General features: G+C 36.4%; 1 protein-coding gene across 1 annotated transcript; it reads right to left on the bottom strand.

Annotated features, from left to right (window-relative positions):
* Positions 1-498: 498 nt before the first annotated feature.
* LOC135088486 (lysosomal proton-coupled steroid conjugate and bile acid symporter SLC46A3-like) lies at positions 499-22,894 on the bottom strand. The gene is made up of 7 exons (XM_063983311.1): positions 21,946-22,894; positions 17,125-17,284; positions 10,792-10,893; positions 10,255-10,392; positions 4,765-4,848; positions 3,338-3,494; positions 499-2,274 (listed from the first exon to the last, which is right to left on the bottom strand). The coding sequence occupies exons 1-7, from the start codon at positions 22,762-22,764 to the stop codon at positions 2,190-2,192; spliced, it is 1,545 nt and encodes a 514-aa protein (XP_063839381.1). The 5' UTR covers positions 22,765-22,894; the 3' UTR covers positions 499-2,189.

The following is a 22,894-nucleotide window of genomic DNA, read 5'->3' as shown; positions in this document are numbered from 1 at the left end:
TCAGAGTCTTGATAAGCGTTTTCAGATTATTTAGTAATTCAATTAAGATTAAGTAGTGTATAATATATTTGTCAGAGTTCTACTATCATAAGGATACATTTTACACATTTAGTTTATACTCTAACGGCAATAGTGGCAGTTCCTTTAAGCTTAATAGGTGCAAATGTATGATCCATGTATTTTAAAATTCATTTTGGCTAAAGTCGATGGATTGACTCGTCTTGACCACGAAAATAAATATTGAAGGTTTCTTAAATGTATTATGTTAAAATTCATTTTATTTGAAAACCAAAATATTAATTGAACTTAATAGAATTTTTTTTTTGTCTTTGAATTGGGTGTACAGAAGATCGAAAATAACAAAATTATGATCACTTATTCAGCCATCAACAAAAGCATGCTAATATTAGCAGAAGAAATTGGTTTGTGCATTATTTTACTGCACCTGATTTAGATTGTGTATTTGCGACTGTATGTTTTCCAAATAAATAAATTAAATAATATTTTTCTAATAATATTTTATTCAATTTGATTTGATTTACATAAGGAGTAGGTAAACTTACGAAAAAAAATCTTAAAAATTAATTAAAAAATTACAAATCTACACAGGTAACGAATACTAATAATACTATTTTAAATCTTAAGTTATAGGAAATATTTATTTGTATAATAGTTTTTCTCAAACTTTCGTTTTTAGGCACTGAAGTATTTTGGACGATAATTGGGAGAGGTCAGCTGTGGACGTATTCGTTTATAAATATTTTTGTGACTGACTGTACATTTGATTAAAAATTGCTTCTATCTGACCGGGGGCGTCGACCACGGGTGCGTCGAACACAGGGGGACTCGGCCACGGACCCGTCCTGTCGCTGAAACTATGATGATGAATAGTTTTTTAGCAAAAGCAAAATACTCATTATAATTAACATTATTGTCATTGGATAGATTGAAATAACATTCAATGTACGAGTACGAGTTACATGAGTAACATGATGAAATTAATAGTTAATGTTAAGAATGGTTTTAATTGACAAAAATAAATGAACATGCCTCTTCATTCATTATTATTTGTATTCGTATTAAAATAATGACGGTGTGTTCTCGTTGTTGTTACAATAGTCATGGTGTGATGTTGTTGGTGAGGTCTTCTTGAGAAGGGCCTTTAGAAATCTCAGAACTTTGACGTAACAGCTTAAATAGTAATGAAAATAAACATTATAAAAATAAAGATAAAAAGAAAGATATGATATAGTAATTTACAAAGCCTTATAAATAAAGAAAACAAAGCAAAAAAGTCTATAAAAAGTTTACCAAAACGAACTTAAAAATAATTTAAAGTATTATTTAAAATTATTATTTATATATAACAATCACAGTGCATACACAGCAAGATAATAACTAAGACTATTTATTTTTAAGGTGAATAAAAAACATTATGAATAAAAAACAAAGTATTTTGAGAATGATTCATGAGATACGAGCTTGGTGACAGACAACCTTTCTTTAGCGAAGTCTACTATGACTTCGCTAAAGGTTGTCGCTAAGGGTCGCGTTTTAACTCTTTAGCCTTTAATTTAAGGTAACAGAACCCTAAAAATTAGTAATTTCAAGATCGATCTAGAAACACTGACAAACAACCTCAGTAAATAAGTTTAGTTACTCGAACCTTGAACTAAAGAGACAGCTGCGCGTGCGCGTGAAAACCGACCGTAACGCCTATGCAATAAGTTTAAGATCAGAATGAAGTATAGTTTAGTTTAAAGTCTTTTGAGGTTTGACTAGTCAAACTCCGATTTCATTAAATTGAGTTTCGACCTTTGCCTGACCAAATTAGTTACTCCTACGTTTGACTAACATTATTTAGTTAAAGGCCGAAATGTTTGGGCTTTGACTAAGACTTCTAGTCAGACCTGAGGATTGACTAGTCAAACCTAGGAGTGCCGGAACTTCGAGGTTTGACTATAACATAAACACACTGAGCCCCCAGTAGACTCATACGACCAATCGAATCAATTTCTAAAACGGATCTTAAGGTACTCATAAAGCATGCTTTTAATACAAGCGAGCACCGAGCCACCGACAACTCGAAATGAGCATGCTAAGTAGTTGCAATTGCTTAAAACTAGACTTACTTGTCTACAACTATCTAGTAAATTGCGTTAACTTAATACTAAATTCGACTAGAATTTTCACATCTGTTTTAGAGGAACTTCAGTGCCATTTTCTATTACAGGTTTTTTCCTCAAACCCCTGCGATGTTCCACGAACAGCCATCTGTAATTATATGGAAAGATATTAAATTATTATACTTATGAAATGGCTGTCATGGTAAATTATTCGTATCGTAATTTTCCAATTAAAATGAACAGAATTTAATGCTGAAGTTTTAAACTCCATAAAATATTCAGGTCAAAATCGAAAGCCTACAATTATCGTAAATTATAAATTATGAAGCATTCTGCGTTATAATTTTTTTTTATTACTAAAATAAACTTATTATACTTCATCATCAGGTACTTTTGGTCAATTTGGTCTCTACTGCCAGAGCACTACCCTCTCTAATATACCTACCTGAGTAGGGTTGCCAGGCGTCCGGCTTTAGCCGGACATGTTTGGCTTTTTAGGGACTTGTCCGGCCAAATATTGCCTTGTCCGGCCTTTGTTAGGCTTTTTATTTGGTTGCCGCGCCAGGCGATGATGATAGTACTCACTCATGAGCTGACACTTAATTGCACCACCCCCCCCCCCCGTCACATGTCCGGCTTTTAGGGTAAAATGTCCGGCCAAATGAAGCACAAAGTCCGGCTTTTGTGATTTTGGACCTGGCAACCCTATACCTGAGGCATAAGGGAGATTTGGTCTACACTCCCCACACTGACCAGACAGATTTGGTAGGTCTGATGTTCAAATATAGTCCTTGAGTCGCCTCTTACGATATTCGCGGGAAGGGAGGTTTCTATTCTACTCTGGCAGAACCACACACCTTCATTGATTTCACACAAGAACTATAATAATTCTATGTAGGGTCATAGTTATAAAGCAGGGTACTCATCTAGCCGTGTAGCATCTAATGTAACAGATACTGTATCAAGTGAGTACATAGGCACGAGCCCGCTCGCGCGTGGTTGGCAGGGAGATCGCAGCGACCCGCCGACTGGTGGTATCACTGCGAGCACAAAGGCGGCTCGCAGTAGGATCCAGGAGCTCGCAGCTAGAGACACGATGACCGTGGACGAGCCGTACTCACTTGAAGGTTGGACACGTTACATGCTACGTTACGTGCTACATGGCAGGTGAGTACCCTGCCTAAAGTTAACTTAAAACAAAATGATCTTACATAAACACCACTACAGCTGGTAAGGTCATGGCTGCTCCTAGCAGGAACACAGCACCAGGCAGCACTTCCATCGTCGCTGTATACACTTGTGTGTACAGAGGAACATAAGCCAACGGCATTAGGGTCTCTGTTAGACCGATTAAAGAGTTCACTTTTCCTGTAATTAAGATTAACTATGTCAGCAAAATGGTGACAAAGTCGGTAAAACCTAATCAATGAAGGTCAAGTTTGTTTCGGGGGTCGGTTAATGGTCATCGAACCCCGAAATTAGAAGAATACCTACGAGTATAAAAGGAGTTTGGATCGACGTTTTTCTTTCTTTCTTTCCTTCCAAGGCCGGACCCTGAGTTTAGGGGGCCCTGGGCTAATATTATTACTCAGGGGCCCACCCCATATGAATGATTGGTGGTGTAACTACATCGTCATACTCAATATATACAAAAAAATAAATTAATGAGAAAATGGAAGAGGATTCTGGGAAACCATCGCAGTAGAGAAAAAATAGTTTTCATTTTTACCCGACTGGACCAGAAGGAAGGTTATGTTTTTTCAAATTAAGATCAATATTAAAATTATCAATGAAGGCTTAGTGGTAAAATGTGTTTTCGATAATGATTTTCAGCTTTGTTAAAATGGAGATTAAGATAATCCAATTATGATAATATTATGTTATGATACTTCAAATTCAAACATCGGTAATAATCGCAGCTTTATAAAAACAAAACATAATATTTCATATCTTTTGAGGAACTAAATATAAAATATTATGAAATTGCCTATACAGGGTGTTAGGTAAATGGGTATATGAGCCGACACTTGCCCATGTTGACATATGCATATAAATGGTATGGTGAAGTCAGAAAATTGATATCACCATTTTAATTATTTTAATTTTCATACAAATCTGATTTTATAAATTTTATTTTTTATGATCATTTAAAAAATTAAAATGATGATATCAAATTTCTGACTTCGCCATACCATTTATATGCATATGTTAACATGGGCTAGTGTCGGCTCATATACCCATTTACCTAACACCCTGTATACAGGTAAGTAAATACTTATTTGAGGATTTTTTCGTAACAATGATAAAAATACAGGCTGTGGTTTTGTAAAACAACGCCCATATAGGGGTGGTAGTAGGAACACATGAAAGTAATTACAAGAAAAATATAAATAAAATTCTAACTTTATTAGTAAAAACCTTGTTCAAGCGTTGCCTAAAACTTTCGAGACCGCGTTGTACCGCCCGCACCAACCCCGCGTACCCCGCTACACCACTGAGTACGTGTGTCGTGTACAGTACCACCACCCCTGAGATGGGTGTTGTTTTACAAAACCATACCCAGTGTAACGCTAAATCAAATATTGCTGCTTTAGCGTTACACTGGCTGCTTAGTTTGTAAGTATCAAAAGAATCTTACCTATCTCGTCTGCAGCTACCAATTTCGAGAATATCGATCGCAAAGCTAACATCGATGTGCCGTTCAGTATTTCAACCATTGGACCTGAAAAAAAAAACCTATGATGAGCTATAATATACTAACCATTGTAACTATTAGTCTAGGCGCAGACCACCGACTTTTAGTTGGCCGATAGTTGGGCCCGATTTTAATTTGTATGAAGAATCAGCCGATACCAAATCGGTGTAATATGCGCACTTTCATACATGTTCATACTGATTAATAGCTCGACCCTACTATCTTATGAGTTTTATGAGTATTTACGATACAAAATCCAACACGTGATCATATTTTATGGACTACTTTAAATTACTAAAATAATCTAAATATATAAAAGGAGAAACTGACTGACTGACTGACAGATCAACGCACAGCCTAAACGGTTAAACGTAGGCACTTGAAATTTGGAAGGGACGTAGTTTAGGTACCGTAGAGGTGCACTAAGAAAGGAATTCCCGAAATTCCCACGGGAACGGGAATTAGCGGGAAAATACTTTTGTATGAAAAATCTAAACCGCTTAAGTTAGACGCTTGAAATTTGGTATGCAGGTACCTTAGTTAACTTAAAGCTTAGGTACAACAGGATACCGCAAAATTCCCACGGGAACGGGAGTTAGCGGGAAAAAACATATGTATGAAAAAATCTAAACTGCGTAAGATAGACGCTTGAAATTTGGCATGCAGGTACCTTAGTAAACTTAAAGCTTAGTTACAACAGGATATTGCAAAAATCTTACGGGAACGGGAGTTAGCGGGAAAAAACATTTGTATGAAAAAAATCTAAACCGCTTAAGATAGATGAAGGGGGTAAAACGGGATCCACGCGTACGAAGTCGCGGGCGGCCGCTAGCTATCATCTATCTATCTATCTATATAAATAAAAATGAATTGCTGTTCGTTAGTCTGATTAAAACTCGAGAACGGCTGGGCCGATTGTGCTGATTTTGGTTTTAAAATGTTTGTCGTAGTCCAGGGTAGGTCTAAACGGTGAGCAAATACGCGCGCGATATTGTTTTTCTGTGACTGACAAAATTCCACGCGGGCGAAGCCGCGGGCGGAAAGCTAGTGCTTTTATACGATGAAACGGCACTAATTTAACCTGATTATAGTGCAGATAAGTAAATAACCTACTTATTGATATTGATACAACGTGTTATTTGGGATCATATAAGTGATAATCACGAGGAAAACTGTCGACTTCGTATATAATGTGTAAAATATAGTGTTACTACTAGGTTAAATAAATAAAATAAATAACGGTGTACCGGTCCTGATCCATTAATATTTATTTATACACTATACAAGATTTCTCAGGTTGTATTGTAGGTAGGCTAAAATCAAAATGGAGTAAAGTAAGTTACATGTAACTAAATTAACCCATCAAAAACAATACTTGTCAAAAAAAACAAGTCTCGCAACTCAGTTGTTCTACGGTAAAAAGTTGTGAGATCCATGTAATACCAAGTCCAGGCCAGGAAATCTTTAACGTTTTACATAAATTATTGACTTGGCCATCGCATGAAAACACGTGTAAATTAAATTATTTAGTGCGATGGCCAAGTCAATAATTTATGTAAAACGTTAAAGATTTCCTGGCCTGTACCACTAGTACGAAAAACTTTGGTTTTTTTGACAAGTATTGTTTTTGATGGGATCTCATTTCTTTTTGTATTTTGTAGACAGCAGTTATGTATCTAGAAAACTGGACCGAAATTGAAAAATTTTACTCGACTTGGCGGTTGCACTACCGTGCCCCCAAATATTTTAGTTTTTCCTTGATTCATACACCAAACACTACTTATATTCCAAATTTGAAGCTTCTAGGTCTGCTAGAAGTGCCTTAGAGTTTTGATGATCGGTGAGTCAGTCAGTGAGTGACAAAATTAAGAAACTTTGACGCGTTATAATTCTTAAACTACTGGTTCAAATTGAATGAAATTTGAAATATACCGTGTCTTTACAATGCCTGCATGGTTACTGAAAATTCAGTCTTCTAGTTTTATCCACAACGAAGTTACAGGGGGTCGAAAATGGCCTGAATTGCTTCGAGAAAAGGATGGTACGGCCGTGCCGCTTTTTTGCTCGACTTGGTGGGGGCACTGCCGTGCCCCCAGATAATACGCATACAAAAAACGTCTCCAAAGAAATACTAACTTGTATTAAAAAAAAAAGATCGTAACCATAAAATAGTCGTGCCCATTATTAAGTCGTTATTTTAATCTTTCGTACTTAACAATAAGTATTAACTGATACATAAACCCATTTACCAGATTTATTTAGTACTAGCGGCCGCCCGCGACTTCGTACGCGTGGACCTCGTTTTACTCCATTAGGGGTGGAGTTTCGTAAAATCCGCTCTTAGCATCTATAGTGCATACATTTAAAATTTAAACTCTCTTACTTTAAACACGTAGGACTTTCATAATATAAACTTCCAACCCTCCTTTTATCTCCTTAGCCCCCGTAGTTGATTTCTAATGATACATTTTCAGTATATGTACCACCACCACCACCACCATTTCAGCCATAGGACGTCCACTGCTGAACATAGGCCTCCCCCAATGCTTTTCATGTTGATCGATTGGAAGCGGCCTGCGTCCAGCGCTTCCCTGCTACCTTTACGATGTCGTCGGTCCACCTTGTAGGTTGAAGTCCCACGCTACGTTTTCCGGTACGCGGCCCCCATTCCAGAACCATTCTGCCCCATCGGCCATCAGTTCTGCGTACTATGTGCCCTGCCCATTGCCACTTGAGCTTGCTAATCCGTCGGGCTATGTCAGCGACTTTGGTTCGTTTACGGATCTCCTCATTTCTGATTCGATCTCGCAAAGAAACACCAAGCATAGCCCTCTCCATAGCACGCTGTGCAGCTGAGCTTCTAAATAAGGCCTATAGTGAGAGGCCACGTTTCCAAGCCATAAGTTATCACTGGTAATACACATTGGTTATACACTCTAGTCTTCAGGCATTGAGGTATTTTGGACGAAAAGATGTTGCGTAGTTTCCCGAACACTGCCCAGCCGAGTTGGATTCGACGATTGACCTCCTTCTCGAAATTGGACCTACCTAGCTGGATCGTTTGTCCGGGGTAGACATACCTACTTGTCGACAATCTCGAGAATTGAGCTCCCAACTGAAACTGGGTAGGGCGCAACATGGACATTCGGCATAAGCTTCGTTTTGTCCATGTTCATCCTCAGGCCTACCTGTTGGGAAAATCGATTAAGGTCTTCGAGCATTGTGGCAAGATCTTCCAACGATTCTGCCATGACCACAATATCGCCGGCAAACCGATGTGTACACAGTACCACAGTGTACCGAACAGTATATGTACCTACACCTCCACAATATCTAGAGATCATAGTGAGCATACACTTTAACTTTCAAGTCTCTTACTTTAAAAACCGAGGACTGCAATACAAACTTCTAACCCCCTTTTTAACTCCCATAAGGGTTGACTTTTGCAAAATTTCGTCTTAGTGACTACCTACGTTCTAAAAGGAGGTGTATTCCACTTTGATCACCTGGCTTTGATTAGCCAGGTGATCAAAGTGGACTTACAGCGACAATTTAGTGTCCTTTGAATTTATTCTGTGCCTTTGATCACCCACGGATACGATGACCTGGGTGAGCCAAGTGGACTCTAGTTAAATTATTATTTTAGTGTCCTTTGATCATCTACAAACAAATCACACCTCCTCTTAATAGTCACATGTCCAATTGTTGTACTACATATTTTGTTTTGTAACATTTTTGATATTTTCTAAAAACCGCAATAAACAAATTGGACATGTATGTGACAATTCAGAGATAATTATGATTTATTTATGGTGATCAAAGAACACTAAAAATATAATTTAACTGGAGTCCACTTTGATCATCTTGGTGATCAAAGCCAGGTGGAATAGACCATTAACCCCTGAGAACTCTTTTGAGACTTGTAGTTTCTGAGACTTCGTGATGAGTGAGTGAGTCACTTAGTCATTCAATGACCTTTCTTTCTACTAAAATTATACGTACCTATAGTAATTATCATTAAAATCAAATAAGTACCTAAGTACCTACCAACCTAAGTAATTAAAATAAAGACCCTACCAAAAAATTAACAAATTACATACAGAAAATAAAAACGAAGTAGGTAATTCTTATCCTATTTAACTACAATCGCCCACGCGCCCATCCCATTTCCGTACCCTAATATTCATCTCGGTAGATGGCGGCACATAGTAAGAATTTGCAAGGAAGTTTGTAAAAAGTCACTAATTAACACTTTGATTTGCTCGTTTAAACACAGTGAATGATTCAAATAGGTACATACAGTGAATGGTTCAATTACATAACATATCTTTATTTATTAAATTTTCAATATTATTTACGAACAGCGCTATTCATAGTACATGTAATATTTAGTTACTAATTTACTAATGATGTCGATAGATGGCGTTTGACAGCTTTGCCTTCATGAATATTTACGTACCTCAAAAATTTTTGTCAGGCGCAAGAAGATTTTAACCAATGACGATAGATGGCGCTTTTCCAAGTCTTACGAAAATCCCAAATATTTTACGGGACCCTATTATTTTCCAAAATAAAATTTAGCCTATGTTACTCGTGAGTTATGTAGCTTTCGAATGGTGAAAGAATTTTTTAAATCGGTCCAGTAGTTTTTGAGCCTATCCATTACAACTAAACAAACAAACAAACAAACAAAGTTTTCCTCTTTATAATATTAGTGTAGATATGCATATAAGCGACTATATCTGATATTATAGCCTTGATCACACGTACCGAGCAAACGGGCGAGACAGTGCTCTCGGCCAAGTACTCGGTGTTTGTTTTGTACTATTCGGTTGGTATCGTATGGAGACAGTAGCACTGTCTCGCCTGTTTACTCGGTGCGTGTGATCAAGGCTTATAGCTCGCAGCTTCTTGAACTTCGATTTTTCGATTGTTCCTAGTCTTTTAATCAAAGTTCAAAAAATGTTTATTAATTTAATTCCTTTTGATGTTGATTTCATTAAAACAAAATTAATAAAAATGCAATTTTACCTTTTGAGGTCTTTTTATTCCTCCATTAAAAGATCTCCATATTTCGGCTAATTAAATAGAGATTTACATTTTACCAGATTTTAAAATGGAATCTTTGTTTTTTAAATTACAATTTTCACTCTTTTTCTAATTAACTAGATAATTTATGTATATTATTTAGCATAATCTCACTCTATTTAGATACTATTCCAACATCTCGTTCCCACCGCTGCAACTCCTGTGTAGCCAGGATCTACAGCTTGACCGCTAATAAAAACCCAACCAGTGAAGGTCAAGTTTGTCCCGGTTAAACTGTCATTGGACCCGCAACGAAATTAATCAGAAGAACATAGGAGGAGTTCGAAGTTAAGGTTTAACTTCCCTCCATTTATTTAGATAGTAAAATGTAAAAATTAAGGTTACCAATAAAGAAGATTGTCTCGTTAGGAGCAAAGCAGTAGACGAAAGAAGCTGCAATCTTGCTGACGGTGGAGATGATGCCCAGCATGGAGTCGTGCCATTGGAGGTATTTGCTGAACACCGTGATGGAGAATACCGTACCTGGAATTGTGAACAGGGCTTAAAATACTGAAAGTTTAAGGAGTTCAACTAGAGGAGAATCCCAAATGGCATTAAGTTCGCCGTATTCATAGATCGTGCCATCCACGAAGACGCGCCCCACCATTCTTCCGCTAATGTTTGAGTGTTATCGGTACACGCTAAATTATCCATGAGTGCACACCGCACACTACAACAATGACGCTCGGATTGTTCGGATCAAACTCTCCGCGCCCCGCGCTTCCCTCGACCAAAAATTGGTGGGGAGCGTCTTCGTGGATGGCACGATCTATACTGTGTTTTATACGCATTATAATTAAGTTTTAAATAGATAAATATTGCTTGTTGAAATTGGCTTGCCTTTCAACGGGAGTATAAATTACTAACAAGTACTTAGCTTACCAATTGTATGTGTAATAAAGTTGTATGCTTGGAAGAGGCTGTATTTAACTTCGTCCCAGTTGAATCGGTACCGTGTAGACATGTACATGACAGACAATTCACCTGTAAAGTAAATGATACATTTTTACGTTAGTATCTTATTAAATAGTACCATATTTGAACGTAAAACGCCATGTGTTTAGGCACAAAGTGCTCGAGTTCTTTTCGTTCAAAGTTTTATTTTCATGACAATACTCGTATTAGTCTAGAACTATTTGCTGGTACAGTCAGCGTCAAATACTGACACTAAAAAAGGAGCCAAGAAGTTCGCAACACGTCTTTGTTACAATTGGAATAAGGTTGTGTTGTCAACTATTTGACTCTGACTGTACTTACAATCTAAAATTATCAAACAAACAATTAAGTTAGCAGTATCTATAGGACAGACTATTTAGAATAAAGGTAACAGGAAGGCGCTGGGTGCCCCCAACCGTGCGATGTGGAAGTCATTGGGGGAGGCCTATGTTCAGCAGTGGACGTCCTGTGGCTGAAATGATGATGATGACATAGAGTAGACTACTCTAGTAGTATGAAACAGTACCCCGTTTATCTCTATACAGTCAGCGTCAAATAGTTCGTGACACCCAAAGTAGCCAAAAAGTTCGCAACGGTTCTATATTGGCTCACATAAAATTCTAAATCCTATTCTTTGTCTTACTACCGATTTGTGTTCATAATAATCTCTCTTCATAATTTTATTTTTCATACTTTTTTTATTCATTCATTTTTATTACTACCATCGGAGCTCATAACAGTTAGTAATCATAATTTTTTTATCAATACTGTTACTACCAAGAAACATTTAAAATACATAATTTTTATTTTCAGATCTTTTTTCTTCATAACATTCATTGATCATATTGTTTTAATTAATAATGTTGTTACTAAGAACATACTTCAACTCATAATGTTGTTGTTCAGAATATTTTACTTTATAACAGACATCATATCTTTAAAAAAATCATATATAATTTAATAGAGTAGATAAGCATGCAGCATGAAAGCATGCATGCAGCATGCATTGGTATCTCCTCGTCTCCGGCGCTGCGGGATGTGCAGCCCTTCCGCCCTTGCGTAACGAGGCTCAGGCACCCACGCTTGCTTCCGCAGCTTCGGCTTTTTGGATCGCCATCGGCGCCTTCGGCGCCTCGGCGACCAGCCTCAGCCGCTCCAGCTCACCCGGGCGCCTGAGCCTCGTTACAGCGGGCGAGGGCTGCCCTCCCTCCGCGCCTCCGGCTTTTAAATTACACTCTAGGGGTAGTGCAGACAAGACTACGTGGAGTCGGTTTTGCAGCGATTCGTTTCTGTCACGTTAGTTTTGTGGCACAAAATATTGCCTGTTTTGGACCATTTCAAATTAATTTAATGTTAAAATACGATTTAATACGAATATAGACATCATGATTTTCAATAATATGGATAAATACACTTATGAGTAATAAATTTATGAAAACAAATATTAGGATACATCACATTTATGAATATTCCTAGTTATTTATTCGAATGATTATGAGTTTCGATCATTAGTATAGAAAAATATATGAAAACAAATATTAGTAAAAACTAAGTGTATGATTAGTGATATTATGAATATCAATGATTATGTTTTTAAATATGTAGGTTTTAAATTTTTTATGAAGAATCATCATTATGGTATCAAATTGTATGAGAAATATTTTCGGACCTCCAATGATAGGAATTGAAAATTTATGTAAGAAAATGCGCTACCGTTCGCAACACGTCTTTGTGACAATTGGAATAAGGTTGTGTTGTCAACTTTTTGGCGACATAGTGTCACGAACTACACTGGTCATCACAAAAATCGACCCTCCTGCGACAACCCAAGTAGCATTTTACTCCATTTAAGAGTACACATTTAGTTCCAATGTGTACTTAAAGCATTAGTACAGTTCACTCGTGATGTATAAGCTGTATTAATGCAATTAATTACACCTATACCTGTCTAAGGGACTTATAGGAGTGTAGACTAGTGTAGAGTTATACTTTTATACGATTGTTGGTGTTATAATACTCTAACAACTATCCTTTAGTCAGCCGTCTGACTAAGAGCATTATAGGAGGGTAGAGATACGGCAACGAGCTGTTTAACGGCCTACTTGTACGATGTTATAGAGCTAGCATTTTAATAGAACACACGTGGTCATTTATAAAGCCAAAGGCTGTTATGTTTACTTGTTTTAGACTGTTATACAGCTAGTTGCTGTAGTAGGACTTGTTTGTGATAATTAAAATAACCTTTTTTTACTATCTGTACAAAAGTGTTTCAATGGTTCGCATGTGCACTGTAGGCTGTTAAAAGGACTATATGTGTTGTCCATTAACATCAATAGCAGTTTATTTGTCCACAAGTACTACTCTTATTTGCTTTAAGCTGAACATGAATGTGAATGTGATATTCTATTACACATTTCCCCAAGCCTGTTTTTAGTTGTTCATGGTGGTTCTGTACATGATGCAGAGGAAAATATTATGCCTGAACCTGAAATTTCCCTTCAAAATATACAGATATCAGAGTGTGATGATTGCATTTCTAGTGATAGTGAATACCATTTTGATTTGGACAATTATTTAACCTTTCGCAAAAAAATAAGAACATGGGCTATTGAAAATCGTATTCCTCATTCCGCTTTGAATAAATTGTCAGGCATAATAAACGAATTAAAACCGGGAACACTACCGTCTGATGCTTTAGGTATTCATACTTGACTATTAGTACCTGGGCTAGGCGATTTAACGGACATTAATAATTTTTATTGCGGATCTCTAAAATTTCAGTATTTGAAAGAATTAAAGATACACAATTGACCTGAACTAGGTACATCTTAAAGCTGTACATAAGTTCACATTAGAATAGATTTATCGACATTAGCGCTGTAGTGGTACAAATGTGGAACTTCATAATATTGATAACAGCATTCTAACAGAACACATGTGAACCTAATATACGCTCACCGCATTAAATTGGAGTTATAACAGTTCACATAGCCGTATTTCATTTCCACCATTTTGTTCTACATAACCTAAAATATTTACCAAATAAATATCCAAAATTAATGCAGATTTATCACAAAATTCGCAGATAGAGCGATTGAGTTTTGGTTTCATGTTATAATTACCGTAATATAATTATAATGCCAATACAATATCAAAAACTGAAAATTGTAGATTTCCTCTCAGCCAGTTTTAAATATTTTAAAATGAATATCGCGTTTTTACAGAGGCGCGTAAATATTTTAGCTGTAAATATGTATACATTTCACGATAAAGTTGCATTCCCAATGGCATTAACATTATTAAGTATTTAAAACCCGTGTTATTATTTGCATAAATGATTATCCGCCCGAGTTGTTTCCCCTTGGCACTCACGTAAAAATACCAAACTAATATTAAAATGTGAAATAATTTAGGACACACGTGAACTTTAGGTAGCATTGGAATACTTTTGTCGGACTTTATAACTTTGAAAGCTGTGCATTTAGCCACTTGTTACTCTTTATTACACTCACGTACGTTGTATGGTTCACACTGCGTCCCATATAGTGCCGTAAGTCAGCCTTAAGTCCGATGTTACTACTTAAACTGCTATTATAATGCTATTATACTGCTAATGTACAGCCATAGTGAACTTAAGGCTGTCTAATTTGTGCCCAAACTGGTTCTATAAAAGCATTATAGCAAGCTATACAGCTCGTATACAGCTGACATACACAGCTTGTGGAGTACATGTGAACGACTAGACATACTATATAGAACCCCGAATGCTACTTGGGAAGCACTTTCAAACGTATGCATCCCCACTTCCCACTAATATTGGCACCATTTAAAAGCCTAGTTCTAAACTTCATTTCATTAAAGGAAAGGTTTTTACCCCAAAAATGTGTCTGTAGAAGTGTGCACGACCGCCCACTGTTGGGATCTGAAGTAGCCGCTCGGTGTGACGGTGCGTGCACTGGGTCTGATCGGCGGAGCTCGAACCGCCAACCGTTCATCGATAGCTTCTAAATAATAAAACAATGGACTGTATAGCTTCTTTTATTCTCACTTCACAAATTCACAAATCTTCACTTAACACTATGTAGGTCCTGTCCTTAAGTCTAGAACTACACTACACTTTGCCCGTTCGAATAGGGCAACCGCGTCGCGTTTAGGAGGAGCTTAGCTCGACTCGCACTTATTCCGATTTGAACTGGACTGCACTGGACTAGCTGACGAACTCACGAACTGCACTGACGAACTGACTTTTTGGGCTCGAGGCGCGCTTCTTATGTCTTGTCTGAGAGCGAGGGTTTAGTCGCGGCAATCGCCCATAATCTACACCAATCGCCATGCCCGAATGTAGGCTATCTCTCTTTCAAACCCTCCCTCTCAGACAGACGCGTCCGTGAGCGCTCACATGCCTATCTCGCTCACTCCTAAGCGATTCCCTATCTTCTTATTCTTAATTATCTGTTTTCCTTAATTAATATGTGTCCTCTTTATTATTTACATGTAAAAAGTAATACATAGGCTTCGTCTTTTCTTATATATTATTACAATTTAACTTAGTCCTTAGTAAATTACATCTTCTATAAAGAATTATTCATCATTTACCATCTTTATTTATGTAACTTACATAAACGGTTATTATTTCCATAAATTATATATCAAGCTATTTAATATTATTACAGAGACCATCAAATACATGTTAAAACCTTAAATATTCAATAATTAACATACAAAACATACACATTTACAGTTTACGCGCAACGGTGTACGCATTCGTTCGCGCCACTATTTCGCCGATTTCCTCCTTCTCGGCGAGTCGTCCCCAACAAGAAGAATCCAGAGTCACTTCTTTAAAAAATAGGTAGTTACGCTTGAGCCAACTTCATGGCTATAAAACTATTAAGTTGGGATTAATCGCTATCAATCTGTTAAAGAGGACACGTGAGATCATTATTTGGTTTTATAACCATAAAAATTGGTCTAATTGATCCCAGAGGTGAGCCCAAAGTGAGGTTTTCAAGTCACATTTATTGTATACTAGCGGCCGCCCGCGACTTCGTACGCGTGGATCCGGTTTTACCCCTTTATCTATCTTATGCGGTTTAGATTTTTTCATACAAATGTTTTTTCCCGCTAACTCCCGTTCCCGTGAGAATTTTGCAATATCCTGTTGTAACTAAGCTTTAAGTGTAATAAGATACCTGCATGCCAAATTTCAAGCGTCTAACTTAAGCGGTTTAGATTTTTCATACAAAAGGATTTTCCCGCTAATTCCCGGTCACGTGGGAATTTTGCAATATCCTGTTGCAACTAAGCTTTAAATTTACTAAGATACCTGCATGCCAAATTTCAAGCGTCTAACTTAAGCGGTTTAGATTTTTCATACAAAAGGATTTACCCGATAATTCCCGTTCCCGTGAGAATTTTGCAATATCCTGTTGTAACTAAGCTTTAAGTTTACTAAGATACCTGAATGCCAAATTTCAAGCGTCTAACTTAAGCGGTTTAGATTTTTCATACAAAAGGATTTTCCCGCTAATTCCTGTTCCCGTGGGAATTCCTAAGTATACTATAACCTGCCCAGGAGTACGAAGAATAATTGTACCAAGTTTCGTTAAAATCCGTCGAGTAGTTTTTGTTTCTATAAGGAACATACAGACGGACAGACAGACAGACAGACAGACAAAAATTTTACTGATTGCATTTTTGGCATCAGTATCGATCACTAATCACCCCCTGATAGTTATTTTGAAAATATATTTCATGTACATAATTGACCTCTCTATTTATTATAAGTATACAGGGTGTTAGGTAAATGGGTATATGAGCCGACACTAGCCCATGTTAACATGGTCATATAAATGGTATGGTGAAGTCAGAAATTTTAATATCATCATTTTATTTTTTTTAATTTTCATACAAAATAAATTTTATAAAATCCAATTTGTATGAAAATTAAAATAATTAAAATGAAGATATCAATTTTCTGACTTCACCATACCATTTATATGACCATGTTAACATGGGCTAGTGTCGGCTCATATACCCATTTACCTAACACCCTGTAGATGTTAATCGTTTAAATCGTTTATTAAGAAATTAAATGTGTTTTTCTTTAAGGATATTTACTGGGCTTTCAAATAACACCAATATTGTTGGGGCACCATGATTGTGTCAGTAAAAACGAGTTTTCCTGTAAAACATAGGTGGGCCGATTTTTGTGATGACCAGTATATTTGACGCTGCTGTACCTACACCGAATACCAAATACCAAAACTAAGTACATACCAAACACAGGTCCAAACAAGAAGGTGACTATCACCATCAGCACACACATCCTCAGCCGACGTCTGTTAGGTCCATTTTTGAATACCACTTTGACAGTTTCCTTAATGTTGGACAAGTCGAAGAACGTTCTGAAGAAGTAGCGGACGCCCTGCCCGTCGTGCTGTGGAAAACAACTCTTATGAGTCCAAATAATAACACGCAATAAAGATTTTGAATTTGAATCCAATTTTAATAGTACCATTTAAGCCTATTATAAGAGAAACGTATGTGGTTATTGCCTAACACAACGTTCTAAGATGTATTGTGCATTCATAAATGGTTGTGATTTAGGAATATTTGACAACAATGCTCAAAATGTGTGATGATCAAATTATTTGGTTATTTGCTAATGGAAATACCAATAACTGTGCCAATAATGCTAAATGCATGTAGGTATTGTTTTTAAATAACATATTGTTTTCCCTTTTTTGTTATTTTTTTCAACTTATTCTGTGTGTGATTTTTTCACAGTTTCTAACATTAAAAAATTATGATGGCTGCGTATAACGTATTATTTTTCAATTTCTTCCACGTTACAAAAAACCAAGCGTGTAACGTCTAGAGCAAATCTCGTGTGTAACAATATGTTAAGGGGCCTTGATCAAGCCCTTTAGACTTCCGAAGCGTGTTTACTAACCATGATCTGATAAGATTGTACCAGATTATAAAAACATTGTGTTTTTAATAAACTTAATTTTAGGACTATCTTATAATAGCTTTTTGGCGCCACTGGCGAGTGCAAAGAGCCTTACAAGCAGGGCGTAGACTGCACGGCTAGCTCGAAAAACTTTCGAGTTCGAATCGTTTGCATATTCGAATCGCCATAAAAATATTTAGTACGAAAACTACAACTCTGCCCTTGAGAACGTGTCGTAAAGTGAACTTAGTATGAGAATTGGTCGTACGAAGCTTATTTTGAGAATCAAAATTGTCACATTATCGTTTAATTCGAAGGTTGAGTATCGAATTTTTTCGAATACGCAAACGATTCGAAGACGACAGTTGTTCATGCTAGAGGTACGGAACAGCAACTTCAGCAAGACCTAGTTGTTTGCGTACCACTATAGCAACTTCTGTGGTTACGGATTCGAATGTTAGTAGTGTATGGATGGATATGGATGAAAAAAAGTAGATTGGGCTTTGTGGCACCCCTTGAGGAAGACTTCGGTCTAGCAGTGAATTGTTACAAAATCAATCAAAATTAAACGACAAACGACATTTCTTTTATTACTCGTACTAGCGACCGCCCGCGATTTCGTACGCGTGGATCCCGTTTTACCCCCTTCATCTATCACGCGGTTTAGATTTTTTCATACAAATGTTTTTTCCCGCTAACTCCCGTTCCCGTGGGAATTTTGCAATATCCTGTTGTAACTAAGCTATAAACTTACTAAGATACTTGCATGCCAAATTTCAAGCGTCTAACTTAAGCGGTTTAGATTTTTTGATACAAATGTTTTTTCCCGCTAACTCCCGCTCCCGTGGGAATTTTGCAATATTCTGTTGTAATTAAGCTTTAAATTTACTAAGATACCTGCATGCAAAATTTTAAGCGTCTTACTTAAGCGGTTTAGATTTTTTCATACAAATGTTTTTTCCCGCTAATTCCCGTTCCCGTGGGAATTTTGCAATATCCTGTTGTAACTAAGCTCTTAGTTTACTAAGATAACTGCATGCCAAATTTCAAGCGTCTAACTTAAACGGTTTAGATTTTTCATACAAAAGAATTTTCCCTCTAATTCCCGCTTCCGTGGGAATTTCTAAGTATCCTATAACTTGCCCAGGAGTATGACGAATAATTGTACCAAATTTCTTTAAAATCCGTCGAGTAGTTTTTGTTTCTTTAAGGAACATACAGACGGACAGACGACAGACAGATAAAAATTTTACTGATTGCATTTTTGGCATCAGTATCGATCACTAATCACCCCTTGATAGTTATTTTGAAAATATATTTCATGTACAGAATTGACCTCTCTACAGATTTATTATAAGTATAGATTACCAATGTAAATTGATAATCATGATTAGTGTTTTGAAACTAGAGCAAGACTGATATCGCACGCGGAACAAAAAATAATCTTTTTTAAATAAATAAATAAATTTTTAATCCATTTATTCAGCAGAATCGAAATAATCTCAAGTCACGGGAAGCTTTCAAAGCAATAAAAAATAATAAGCATTGCCCTAATTTTAGTTTTAAACGCATCAAACTTCAAAATATTAAATAAACATTGTTATTTATTGTTTAAACAGCAATGTTGTTCAACAATGCCTAACACATAACGTTGAATTGTTATTAATGCTAGATTACTGCTATAAACTTAGCACTGGCATTAATATTCATTGTTTAGTATTTGTGGACTTTGAAAGGAAAGCAGAGATAAGATTAATGCGGTTACGTTGATGTTTACTGAAAACTAATAATTGATGCTCTGATTCATTTAGTTATCATTTTATACAATTAATAGTCATTGCGATTTAAAAAAATCCACTCGCGCCTAATCCTTTTGGACCAAATCGACCACTGGACTATTGTTGTGAACCCACTCCTGACACAAGTATAAATACATATCGAGTGGTTTGGAGGGATTAAGTTACATTTAATTATTTGCACAATTTGGAAACTTAGTAAATAAATTATAAATTGATTACCTTAATTTGTTCCGGTGTTCTTTTTGGATCTTTAACATAAAATAACGTATACCTAGAGGCAATTTACGAAATGGACAGAGATCACAAAAGTGTAACATCCAAGAAAACCGATTTTTTCAACATTACCCCACTTAGTGCCATTCCGATGGGCAGGCCTACTGTTGTACAGAAATTCACAATGCCCAGACGAAACGTCCTGTTTTCACTATTTGTTATAACAGCCATGTATGAAAATATTGTCGTAAAAATCACACACCAGCCACCACTGAATGCCTCAAAAAACGCTTCACATAAAACCAGAACTTCTAAGGACAGTTCATAAAAGAAGTAGGTATTAATGATGAGGCTGATTCCCATTAAAATGTGACCCGTTAATGGCAGTAGGACGAACAGTCTCCGGTGGCCTGTGATGTCTGACCATGCCCCAACAAAAATACCCAGGATAGCGGGTACTGTTGATGTTAATAGAGTTTTTTTGCGCTGAGCAGAGGCTAGCAGCTTCTGAGCCTCTCTTTCATATTGATTTTCACTATTGACACTCTGCATTCGTAGTGAGTCGCAAATTTCGTCTGTGTAATTCAAGTTGACTCGACAGGCTTTCTCTAAGCTCAAATTTTGAGTTGCATTTAGCGATATCATCACTGAAATCATGAACATGATCACGGTTGGTTCAAGTGTGGCCTTTTTTAGTACACAGCGAATTTTTTCATTAAAAGATTTACTTTCAATTGTCTCTGTGGTCTCAAAATTGTTTCTATCTTTATTTTGTAGGGTGCATTTTTCTGTGTACTCTTCCGATCCATTTTTACTCGTATCTAGAACAAAATTTGCGTCTGCCATTTTCAAAACCTGGTATTACACTATTTGATTTATTTAATTGACATTTAAACGAGTTAATTTATTATTGCTTGCACACAGTTAACGTTCGTTAGTGCACTATTGTATTGAGCCAATAAGACTGTCTTTAGTGTGTCTTTTACTTTAGTGGTACTCATTGCATGTACCTTTGCATTTGGTGGCAGTAAAGTGCGGATAATGATGACAATTAATTGTTTATTTAATACGCTGGGCAATTAAGAAAATTCTTGTAAATCATTACTAAATTATGGTGGGAAAAATATTTCTAAACTTCGATTTTCCTATTAGGTATTTATTTAGTTATTGATTTATTTTTATGATTTATTACTGTGGGAGTGCATTAAATGGGTGGTGTACATATTAGAAATAAGTGATTCTTCTATAAAGTAAAGAATATTGTTCTCTTAAGTGTCTCTATCTGTTCTCTTTGTAGTTTAATTTATCTATGCAAAATTGAGGCGCAAAACTGTAGATGGCAACCTTTGGACAAAAACAATAATTGATTTCTCATTTATCAATATTATCAATTAGTACTTTGAATTGAGATTATAAAAAAATATCAAAGTATTATCAATTATGTAGGACATCTACAGATATATCAACAATACCCCAGACACTCTTTGCTGTATCACAATTTTGTAAATTAGATCAGTAACGAGTAAAAACCTTTTTTAAACTGACCTTGTACTTCACTAGAGATACAGACATTACTCTAGGAAACTCTTATAATAATTTTATCTGCAGCTGTTTTACTAGCAACACACAACTAATTAAAACGTTTCTAGGTATGATGATGTAGTTAACCGAGTTTTAAGGGTAATGTGTATAGGCTCTGCTGACGCCTATGGCTTATAGGACACTACGAGTACTATAAACAGTTATCACGAGTGAACCAGCGTTTTTACGCCACATAATTATGTGAGTATTAGTTTACCTAAATAATAACAAATATTTTCTAACCGTGTGAATCATTTTAGATCCAAAAGGTCAAAAGCATATTGTTAAGACCAATTTTCCGAGATTATTTAATTTTGATTTGTAAGTTTTACGTAGAATAGTATAATCCGCATTATCTCAAATGTAACTGTAATGATATCAAGCACGTTCAGTTTTGTTAATGCATTAATTGAATGTTTGATAACCTATTGATGCTTTATGAATAATCATAATCTTCAAGAACCATAAATGTTTACAATTTTGAGATTAAACCAATCCAAATACTCATATACTTATATCAACAAATAACTAAGAAAGTGATTAAAATGTTACCTTTTTCTGCTCCGGCGTTCTTATCGGATCTTTCACAAAAAATAACGTATAAAAACAGTTTACAGCCTGCATACATATCACGGCTATGTAACACCCGAAGAACCCTAAGTTTTTCAACAACACTCCACTGACTCCAATTCCGATGGGTATTCCTACGGTGAAACAAAAGTTCACGATGCCAAGGCGAAAAGTCCTGTCTTCTTTTGACGTGATAACGGCCATGTAAGAGAAGATTGTGGTAAAACAAACGCACCACCCCCCACTGAAGCCCTCAAAGAAAGCTTCACTAAAAACTAGCACTTCCAACGAGAGTTCATAAAAAAAGTAAGTGTTAATAATGTTGCTGACAGATGCGAGCATTTGGCCAATTAAAGGCATAAGAACGAAGAATCTCCTGCGGCCAGTAATGTCCGAGTAAGATCCGACAAAAATGGCCAGAGCAGCCGGTGCAGTGGCCCCTATGTATGTTCTTCTGCTCACAACAGTCGCCAGCAACTTCTGGGTTTCCCTTTCGTACTCGTTTTGACTGTCAGCACTTTGTGATCTGAGAGACGTGCATATTTCATCTGTGAAATTCAAATTGACACGACAAGCTTTTTCTAAACTCAAATTTTGTGTGGTCGTCATCACGATCATCCAAGCGATTGTGAACATAACCATGGTCGGTTCGAATGTTATATTATTAAATATGTAGCGGCATTTTTCACAAAAAGTTTGGCTCTTAATTATTTCCACATGACCCGTTTCGAGTTTCTCCCCTGTGTTTTTTTGCAGTGGGTCTTTTTCTGTGAATTCTTCCGATTCATTTCTGTTAGCCATTTTTTCACTTTAACTAATATTGCATTTATTTATTCTTTGAACACAATCAACACACGTATAGTTCTATCGGATTGGGTAGATAAGTCCGTCCTCAACGACTATTAATATGTTAACTAATTTGTGCCTCTGC

This window comes from Ostrinia nubilalis, chromosome 4 (genome assembly GCF_963855985.1).
Source record: "Ostrinia nubilalis chromosome 4, ilOstNubi1.1, whole genome shotgun sequence".
NCBI classification, from domain to species: Eukaryota; Metazoa; Arthropoda; class Insecta; order Lepidoptera; family Crambidae; genus Ostrinia; species Ostrinia nubilalis.
This window is presented reverse-complemented; position numbering and strand designations above follow the sequence as displayed.

Bases quoted from the DNA above. Each gene is read 5' to 3' on its own strand.
- LOC135088486 (XM_063983311.1), bottom strand. From the start codon at position 22,764: ATGGCTAACAGAAATGAATCGGAAGAATTCACAGAAAAAGACCCACTG. The intron at 10,894-17,124 runs GTATGTACTTAG...TTTACTTTACAG, and splicing joins CTTGTTTGGACCTGTGTTTG to GTGAATTGTCTGTCATGTAC. The intron at 10,393-10,791 runs GTAAGCTAAGTA...TCACAATTCCAG, and splicing joins CTTTATTACACATACAATTG to GTACGGTATTCTCCATCACG.